Here is a 10,159-nt window from a genome sequence, read left to right as displayed (position 1 = left end):
GCTCAAAAAGATGAGGCCTGGAAGTGGAGAGAGGCAAGGCGGCCCCGTGCAAACACAGGCCGTGGGCAGGTCTTCGAGGAGCGGGTCTCAGGGAGCAGAGGCTCCAGGACAAGGAGGGCGAGTGCGACCCAGGGCAGCATGGGGGGCAGTAGCTTCTCTTTGGTGGGCCCAGGTGGTGCCCAAAAGGCTGAGACTGGCCCGAGGCTGTGGCAGTGGGAGGCCCCCACGGAACCCAGCGAGCGTCCACGCTGCTCACCCACAAACCGAGGGCCTCGCCAGGGTCCTAAAGCCCGTTTCACACGAGGCCCTGCCTGCAGGTTTGAAGGAGGGGTCAAGTGGGTCCGTGGCAACAAGGGCCTTAATAAATTGAACGCAAAGCTGTTTATTGGATTCCTTTACCGGTATCTCCCCGTGGGTATTTTACACCACACTAGTTCAATGAAATGTTAATTAGGTCCTAAGTATAAAAAAAGATTCTTGGTCAAATAACTAGGAAACTGGCAGGTGAGAAAGTTAAATCACATTTCCCCACTCCGGGACCTGGCCCTTTAATATGCTAATTTGCATCGTGAATTTCCATGAAGTCAGTCTAGTGCTCAGCAACTTTTCTAAACCCAAGTGACCACCAACCCTCCTTTCTCGAGCTTCTGCAGGGACAAGTGTTCTGGGGAACATTCTTGGCGGTTTGCTCCCGGACACGGACACGTAAGACAGCAGCTCTCCTTCGCTCTGGGTCAGGGCAAACCCCGCAGTCACCGGCGCCTGTCACCGGCCCCTCTTCTCCAAACAGGCCTCCACACATGCCTCCCCTTCCCATTTGCCTCTGGCTATTTGTCCCTAATCCTTCCAGAGGTTTCAGCTGATAAACTAAACAGGTACATGCACTTTAATTGGAAAACCTGGAACACCAAATCATTTTTGACACAAAGGAAGCTTCAGCAGCAGGATTTCAGGCACCTTTATTCATGGCAGATATTTTTGGTCAGGGCAGCCTGCCTCTGGAATCTTTCTGTTACTTAAGGAAGCCGGCTCCTCTCCAAGTCCGACTATCCTGACAGCAACGCTATCTTCCCACTTGCCATTTACTGAGCTCGCGAGCATCCTGCATCCAGGCCTCACGCAGCCGGTTCGAGTCCAGCACCAGCTCGGGCTCGCAGAGCTAACCTTGCAGCACAACCCACGGCCCGAGCAGAGGAGTTTCTGCAGCTGGGTAATAACAGCGGTTAATTCTTCTTGTCCCAGAGGAAACTTACTCCCCTGTGTCTCAAATAATTTATAAATAGGATAAATTATTTCTTAATATTATTACATATTTGCAATACAATCAATCAAGACTGGTGATATAGGAACCTTAAAAAAAATGACGCTGTGTTCATTAAGGGGTTCCCTCTAGGAAGCGCTACACCCTTTCTCAATTTTCCCGTTTTTTGTATACAAACTCACTTTGCTGTGACAATCACACGGGGCTCCTCCACAGTCAATATTGGCCTCTAGGCTGAGCTCTCCTGACACTGCACTTTTGAACGGCACCAGTTACTGTCCCTATCTTCTACAATCAATAGTAAAACCATCACTCCGCAAGAATTTAGGTAAGAAAGACTTTAAAGAAATAGTGTTTCTTTCAAACTTGAGCCTACAACAAGTCACGTATCATTTTCCAGCTAAGCAAGTGGCACGGACTTAATCTGGTCTGTCTTCCTTTTCCGTATCTTTGCCCAGTCAGGAGCTCAAAGACAAGATGGAGTAATGGAGTTTTAAAATCCTGCCAGATTTTCTATGGCGACTACTGTGGACGAACACTGTAGGGACCCAGCAGGATACTCTAACTAACGATGCCTCGTTCCACCAGGCAAGGCTGTCACTCTCCAAATTTAAAAATCCTAACACACGAAGGTGCCAGTGGTTACTTTTCATGACTATAGCATCTGACCTCGGGGACTTAAGACATAAAATTGCAGTTCATTCTGAGTTTTGGCAACAGAGTAGCGCCAGATATTTCTGAATAAACAATTTCCAAACGTTTTCAACCATTTGAAAAGTATCACAACACATTATTTGGTGTCAGCTCAGCAGTTACTCTGTGCTGAGAATTAACGAACCCTAAATTCCGTAAAGGCCTTACTTCACCAAATCTAATTATAATAGAAGGATCCACTACATGGCTAATAAAAAAATTACACAGCAAAACTTTTATCAAACAGCAACCACTACAAAAGGAATGATAGAAAAAAAAATGACTTCACAAAAATACACTAAGAAATTTGACAATTTTATGCAGGAACCGCCAAAGTTTTAGTGTTTAATATTTAATAGCACAACTGACCAAGGTCCAGGATGAGAAGTCACCATGTTGAAGAAACTGGGGGGCACGGGGACCACTCTATAAACTAACTATATAAGATGTGACAAGAAGAACGCACACCTTGTCATACAAAACCTGTCTACACAGAGTTGTTAGTTGCAAAAAGCCGTTCAGTCTTGGCTTATAAAAATGGTGTTCCGGATTTCAGTGTGAATTCACAACCTGTGGAAAAGGGAAAACCATCAACATGTTATTCACTATAGGAGGTCAAACAAAAATGATACATAGACTTATCAACCAGAAATCCTTTCAGAATCTCCTACTGAATTAGACATTTTCTCGGCACAATGGTCTAGCAAAAATACAATAGATTTAATTGGAGATCGTTATTTAAAAAAATTCAGAATCTGTTTCGTACTCCCACCCCTTTCTTTGTATTGTCCCTGTCACTTGAAAGTCTTCAATCCCGAAATTCTCAAGACGATGTTCTCATGTGCTCGATGGGATTTTTAACCGCCATGTAACGTGAGACCCAGAGGAGCTTCTAAGACTGGCAGGACCTTTTCCAAACTGTCTCTATAGGGAATAAAGATGTCAACCCCCACAAAACAGTTCCATGATTTACTCCACAGTGAATCGACCCAAGCTATTGTTAAGACAACAGCAAATTTAAAAGTCTTTTACTCCCAAACCTCTACTTTCTTGGACTTCAAAGCAACTTATATTTCATAGTTGCTTATAATTTGGGCCAGCCAGGACATGCCCAGAAAACAAAAAAGGAATTTGGTACCTTTCGCTGTATATTTGGCTTGGTCCTGTATTACCTAAAAATTCTCAGTAAACTTTATTTTTATAGGGAATTAAAATGCTAAAAATGGGACGGGATAAAGGGAGCTTAAAAATTACTTGTAAACACCACACTCACGAAAAGGCTTATCATGAAGAACCCACTGTGGTGAGCACAAAGCAGCCAACTGAGCACCCAGCGATCCTGCTCTGCGGGCACTTCCTCTGACATCTGAACCTACACGGTGGAAATCTAAATCCACTCCAGGAGGAAGGCCGAAGTGGTCACAATCTAGTTCACGTGAGAAATAATCAGTCACTGTCCTGCCATTTACCTAGCACAGGGGAAGCGTTCCAAGGAGAATTTAAGGCATTTATGAAGGTGGCAATTCAGGTGGTAATCTAGCTAAAAAAATAAAACTGAAAAATCTTCCAGTCACAGGCTTCTCAGGCCAACAAAGATAGATTTGCTTGTTTTGGGCTGCAATGATATAAACTCATGGTTATTGAATGTTAACCAATGGTCTTAACTAATAGTGATATAGGTCTAATTAATAAAAACTGGGAAAACGAATTCTACAGAATGAATTAGCTTGGCATGAAAATTTCAAAACACAGAGTCCACAGCGGGGATGCTTGCTGGGGTCACGGCTGGGAGCCCATCTGGAGAAGGTCTGAGCACACGGAAATTAGACCGACACACACCACGCTCATGCCGGCCCTCCCCTCACCTTCAACTCTTCTGTGTGGCAAGGATCTTGTTTTCACCCTCCAGTTCTTCCACCCCGGCCTGGGTCATGAGGTCTGCGATGTTCTTCTCCAGGTCATCGATGCGACTACTCATGTCATCAAGTGGTGAAGTTAAAGACGACACACACCAACATCTCCCATTTCTTATCCTTGTCCTCCCGGCCCCTGGTGACTATGGCCTTAAACACAGCTGTCTTAACGAAACCGGCTTTCCAATTTCCTTTGGATGTTATTATAACCTAATGGTTAAGAGCACAGGTGACTGGGGCAAGGATCGAGTCCCAGCCGCGCCCTTTACTAGAGACGGGACCGGGGCGAGTTCACGCACTTTCCCAAGGGTCTGTTTTCATTGGCTAAATAAAGGTAACACTATGTATGACCTCTCCCCCAGGTTATGGTGAGGATGGAAGGAGACACACACAAATGCTCCACTCGCAGTCAACAGGCAACCCTGGCAGACATCACTGGTAGCCTCTGTGGCCAGGGGTCTGTCTAGCCCAGCTGCACCCCCCGCTCCTGGCAGAACACTTCGCAGGAAGAGTGAGTACACGCTCAGCAAAACATATGGTAAACGACTGGCTGACGCTGGCTCTGCAAACCACCCATTTGTCCACACCACTATCCGGAAAACAGGATCCAAAGGCCCCTAAGAGGCTGACCACAAAAGAAAAAGGATATTTCTTCCAATGATCTGGTCAGACATTGTCTGAAATTTATCTTGCATCTGTTGCAGGAGTGTCTGCACCTAAGAAACAACAAAACAAAACACACACCCCACGCTCACCCCGAGACACCTTCGCGGGATGGGGACAGGGGCCCCGCCCAAGCGTGAGGCAAGGTCCCGGGTTCAACCCCAAGTCGCCTTCTAGGGGAGCCCCATGGCCTCCAGCAAGGCATTCCCTCTGCGGGTTTGTGTTCCCACCTGTCAAATCGGACTGACGGCTGTGAAGCCCCCTCCCGGGGGGCCCAGTGAGATTCAAAATCCCGGGGGGGGTCTCGGTAGCTCCGACGGCCGGGAGGCCTCGGGGCGCGAGGGAGGGAGGGGCTGCGTGGGGAGCTGAGGGCGCGGGATGGGGCGGCGGCGACCTGGGGGTCACGGGGTTCAGGGACAGGTGAGGGGGTCGGGGGGCCTGGGGGCGTCAGCAGGCGCAGGGCCCGCACCCAGCGGCCCAGGGGTCACGGTGGCCGGGGGCCTCGGCCAGCGAAGCCTCCAGAAGCGGGGCCTCCGGGGGTGCCGGGGGCTCGGGCCCGCGCAGCCGTCCCTTACCACCGAGGTGAGGTCCTGCACGGTCTTGGGGTCAGTCTCGGCCATCTCCCCGGTTCCCAGCTTGGCGGCGATGTCTCAGACCGTCACCTACACTTCCGTTCGTCCGCGCAGACGCCCCCAGCGGCTTCTTCTCGCGACGAAAGAGGCCGGCCGCGGGACCGCAGGGCCTTATGGGAGTTGTAGTTCGCGTAGCGGCCCGGTGCTTTCGCCGCCGCCTGTTCTCCGGCGAAACCCTGCAGACCTGGGGAATGGAGTCGGGTCCCTGGAGGGGAAACTGAGGTCTCAGGGGTGAGGGGCGCGCCAACCACGCGCACAGCTGTTTTTAACTTTTAAGTACATGTATGTACTTATATATATGTATGTACACATATATGTATGTATTTTTAAGTACATCTGTCTGGATGGTGCAGAAATCCTAAATGACTTTTCACACAGTCTGCACACCCTTGTAAACGCCCCCGGGTCAAGAAACACGACCAGCCTCCTGGAAGCCCCTCAGCCTCTTTCCTATTACCCTTGCCCACCCACCCACACCCACCCACATCCACACACACAGATCTTCCTTCCCATGCCAAAGGTGCAAAACTATTTATAATTGGTTCTTGGTAACTGGTATTTGGTTAATGCTTGCCCTGACTACTTAAAATAAACATCTCTCAATGTTTCACCTTAGTCCTCAGAAGAACCCTCTGACAGAATTATCGCTATTTTACAATTTTGAGGAAACAGACACAGAGGCGTCAGAACGCTTACACAAGACTGTCAAATTAGGAAGTCAGTGACACAGGACCTTGCCCAGGACTTTCTGACTACATTTTCTCCTTTCTCTAGCATTCTAGAATTCTCTGAGTTGTCTGGCTTTAGAGCAGTGTTTCTCAACAGCGACAGACACTGTCGGCATTTTGGGCCAGATAACTCTCTGTTGTTGCTGTGGGGGTGGGCTGTGCCCTGTACGTGGCAGGATGAGGAGCAGCTTTTCTGACTTCTACCCACTAGATCGGGGAACATCCCCTCCCTTGTCAGCCGTGACAATCAAAAATATCTCCAGACACTGCCAAGTGTCTCCTGGGTGGGTGCCGGGGATCACCCCCAGCTGGGAACCACTGGCCTTAGTGGGATCTATGGACCTTGCCTAGAATTCTGTTCACTTGGGCCATTTGTTGAGGATTTTCCCTTGTGTGTGTTGAGATTGAAGGTTGGTGCATTCGTGTCCTGGGGCTGCTGGAACAAAGCACTACAAACTGGGGGGTTAAAACAACAGGAACTTATTGTGTCACTGTTCTGGAGGCCAGAGGTCTGAAACGGAGTGTCAGCAGGGCTGGTTCCTTCTGAGGATCCTGAGGGCGGCTCTGTTCTCTTCCCCTCTCCCAGCTTCTGGAGGCTGCTGGCACTCCTCGTATTCTTTAGCTTGTTAGACGCGTCACTCTCGTCTCTGCTTTCGTCTTCACGTTGGGTTCTCCCTGTGTGTGTGTCTCTCTCTTATTCTTGTGAGGACACCAGTCACACTGGAGGAGGGGCCCACCCTCCTCCAGTATGACCTCATCCTAACTAATTACCTCTCCAAAGACTCTATCTCCCAATAAGGTGGCATTCTAAGGTGCTGGAGATCAGAACTACAGCATGTCTTTTTTGCGGGGAGAATTCAACCCACAACAGTTGGTAAAGTAATCCCGCTTAAAATTTGTAGCGTGCTTGTTATCTTATACAGCATTTTCCTAAAGCTCCAGGTCATTTAGCTAGTGAGTAGCCAAGGCTGGGTAGAAGTTCAGGCCTTCTCCCTTCGGACCCCAATCTCTGGGGCTCCCTCACTCTGCACAGAAGTCTGGATGCCCACACCCTGGCTTTCTAGCCAGATCTACACAGAACGTGAATTAGGACTAGACCTGGAGTTTTGTTGTGTGTGTGTGTGTTTCTGGCAGGAGGGTTGAGGTCTTTTTATCCTGATTGAAATTGTCTTTATAGAAACAGCAACCAAACTCGACACTATTGTAGTGAGGCTTTTTTTTTTTTTCCACTTAAACAGCGTGCTTTCTTAGTGTGGAGACCAAGGGCTGTTACCCGGCTGCTTTTCGCAAAGGCTTCAGTCATTTGTAGTTACGGCTGACATACTTACTTTGTGTGTGTTGGGGGGGCGGGTAAGGGGGGAGGTTGATGCACTGAACCAGCTGAATATCATTCCGTTAGCAAGACTACTGTATTATGTGTGAAGCACTAGTATTTAGCCTTTTAAACTTCAGTTTTGAACAACCTTTGTTTTAAGCCTTGAAGTGTCGTAGTTATCTCATCTTAGCTTTTTTTTTTTTTTAGCAGTTTCTAGATGAATTGCGCAACTGAAGTAATTCTCTTTTCCCCTTTCAAAATGGTTTGGTTTTACGTGAGCTTAGTCTGGTCCTTTTGGAAGCTCTCTTCGGTTCCAGCTGGGCCTCCTCTCCACGGCTGCGTCCAGATCTGGACTAAGGAAGGTGGCGATGCACAGTGTGCGTCCCCCGCCTGAGAGGTGTGCTTGCCTGTGTAGGCAGGGAAGGAATGAGCATCGCAGGGCCGTGGAGAAATTTCAGTTCGTCCCTTCCCTGGTTGCACCTGCATCCGCTTGGTACGCCCAGCCCAGTGCCAGCTGCTGTTCGCCTGGTTGGCGTTTCTCCCGGGTTGCGGATGCTGCCAATGAGAATTGCAGACCTGCTGGCATGGCACGCGTGCACCAGTTTCAGGATATGACGACTCGTCCTTCTGGCGGCCCGGGCTGCGCTAGCTTCTGGTCCTATAGCGGACATTCCAAACCTTTCCAGTCTCTTCAGACCCACTGTTTCATCCTCTTCACTCTCAGAGGATGACTTTCTATTCTATTTTGCAGAGAAAACAGAGATTATTGTCAAACTCCGTTCTCACCTTCCATACTTGCCTAAGTACCTACATTGACACCTGTGTCACCTCAGTCCTTTCTGCTTCAGAGGAAGATGTGTCCTTCTTTCTGCCAGGCCTGGATATTTGTCCAGAGCACTGGGCCCCGGATCCCAGCATCTCCCATCAGCTCCAGGAACTTCGCCTCCTCCACTCACCTCCCCTCTTCCAGGGACTCCTTCCCCGCAGAGTGTGAGAGTGGCAAAGAACCAGATAGAAAACCAAGCTCCCCAACCAAGGTGACCTGTGCCTTCTTGTGCTGCCGCTTCATAGCCAAGTTGTAGAAAGAGAAGGACGTGTTGCCTTCAGTTCCTGAATCTGCAGCCTTACCTTCTGTTTGTGCAATTTGGCTTACGTTGTTTCTATAAAATGTGTTGCAATGATCGTAGATGGCACGTGGCTATCACACGACCTACGGGAGACTCATGGTAGGCATTTCTGCCTTCCGTCTTCACTCCTCTGAGTGCTCGTGACAAGCAGAGGGTCTCAGGTGGGTGTTACTGTGTCTGAGTCCTCGCTAACCCTTACTCATCTCTCCTTTTAACACAGAGCAGTCTCACACCCAGACCTTAGGTAGACATAATATCTAGCTACAAGGTAGTCACCAGGAATAAACTCTCTTGGGGTAGAGTAGACAAAGTACGGGGGTGGGAGTCATACACGCCACTTACTAGGTGGGAGGCCTGACAGAAGATCGTTTCAACGTTGTGAGCCTCATTTTCTCATCTTAACAGAGGAATAATGTCTATTTCAATATTTCATGAATTATGTATATTCATATATAATGTATAGTTATATATTACATATAAATTACATATAGTATGTATAATGTAATATGTACATACGTATGTAAAATAGCTGGCCCATAGGAGGCATTTATTAAACATTAGCACCCTTTCCTTCCTCTTTTTTGTTAAGGATTTCACTAAAGTGATCTTCTTGTTGTCTGTCTGTCTATCTCTATTTGTCTATATCATATCTATCTATCATCTATCTATGTCGATCTATATCTATTTATCCTATCATCTTTCCATCTGTCTATCATCTGTCATCATGTGAGTTTGACTGTTAGGAAAGAAGACAGGAGAAGAGTTAATTATGAGGCAGGGAGCACTTGGTTTTAGTCTCGGTCTTAAAAGATTATAGGCCAACCAGAGCACCATTTGAAAAAATATCCCTTTACTCTGTCACTGTGTTTAAAATGTGCTAAAGATGGCCTAAGACCAACTACACACGGTAAAAATCCCAGATGATCTTTGTCTGAATATTTCGCAAACACATTACAAATTTCTTGCAGCTGCGTAGTAAATGAAATGGTAATTTACAGCTCAGAAGCTGTGAGCTCAGGGCCCAAAGGAGCTGCCTCTACGATGGAATCGAATATTTTAAAATGATAAACTTCATCCCTTTTGAGTGTTTAAGAAAATAATCCATTTAAAATTTCTGAAAATTTTTATCTTAGGGAATAAATAATATTTGACACCAGAACAGGGCTGCCATGTTCATGACAAAATAGAATTTTTTTATGTAGCCTTCATTTTAAATTCTTTAATAATCTGACTGTACTGAATATATATTATAGAAAAAGAATGACTTCATTACTTTCTAAAGGAAAAGCTTAAAAAAAAAAAGGAAAAGGAGCAGGGGCCAGCCCCGTAGCCAAGTGGTTAAGTTCACATGCTCCGCTTTGGCAGCCCAGGGTTTGCGGGTTCCCATCCGAGGTCCGGACCTACACACTTCCCATCAGCCATGCTGTGGCAGCATTCCACATAGCAGAACTAGAAAGACTTACAACTAAGATATGTGACTATATGCTGGGGCTTTGGGGTGGGGAGGGAAGGAAGATTGGCAAGAGATGTTAGCACAGGGCCAATCTTCCTCAGCAAGAAATAAAAGTAGCAGAAAATGGAAATTTTCAGCATACATGTACAGTGCTTCTATGAGCTATGTTCTCAAAGTCTTCAGAGCTTCATATTGTTGTCTTGCTACACCTGTTGCTTCTCACCATCTCCCTGCTTAACAGCTAGCACTTGGGAGCCAGACAGAATGGTTGAGTCTTATCAAGCTCAGCAGCCCTCCAACGGTGACTGTCGCAATACTGGTGTAGCACGAGCGACAGGAAGAGGCTTTTCTGCCTCCAGAATTTGATAAATATC

The 10,159-nt window shown here is 47.4% G+C and overlaps 1 protein-coding gene across 2 annotated transcripts; it reads right to left on the bottom strand.

The window, feature by feature from the left end:
* Nucleotides 1-943: 943 nt before the first annotated feature.
* Nucleotides 944-8,278, bottom strand: HSBP1 (heat shock factor binding protein 1). 2 transcript variants are annotated; one of them, XM_070613932.1, is made up of 5 exons: nucleotides 8,162-8,278; nucleotides 5,106-5,346; nucleotides 4,517-4,583; nucleotides 3,820-3,940; nucleotides 944-2,524 (listed from the first exon to the last, which is right to left on the bottom strand). In XM_070613932.1, exons 2-4 carry the CDS (start codon nucleotides 5,148-5,150, stop codon nucleotides 3,822-3,824), a joined length of 231 nt encoding a protein of 76 aa, XP_070470033.1. In that variant the 5' UTR covers nucleotides 5,151-5,346; nucleotides 8,162-8,278; the 3' UTR covers nucleotides 944-2,524; nucleotides 3,820-3,821. The 2 variants fall into 2 exon arrangements, with proteins under 2 accessions (XP_070470033.1, XP_070470032.1); XM_070613931.1 differs by lacking the exon at nucleotides 8,162-8,278 and having other exon boundaries at nucleotides 5,106-7,945.
* Between the last annotated feature and the right edge of the window lie 1,881 nt (nucleotides 8,279-10,159).

The sequence above is a fragment of the Equus przewalskii genome, chromosome 3 (genome assembly GCF_037783145.1).
Source record: "Equus przewalskii isolate Varuska chromosome 3, EquPr2, whole genome shotgun sequence".
Lineage (NCBI taxonomy): Eukaryota > Metazoa > Chordata > Mammalia > Perissodactyla > Equidae > Equus > Equus przewalskii.
Note: the sequence above shows the minus strand (reverse complement) of the source record. Positions and strands in the feature narration are given on the sequence as shown.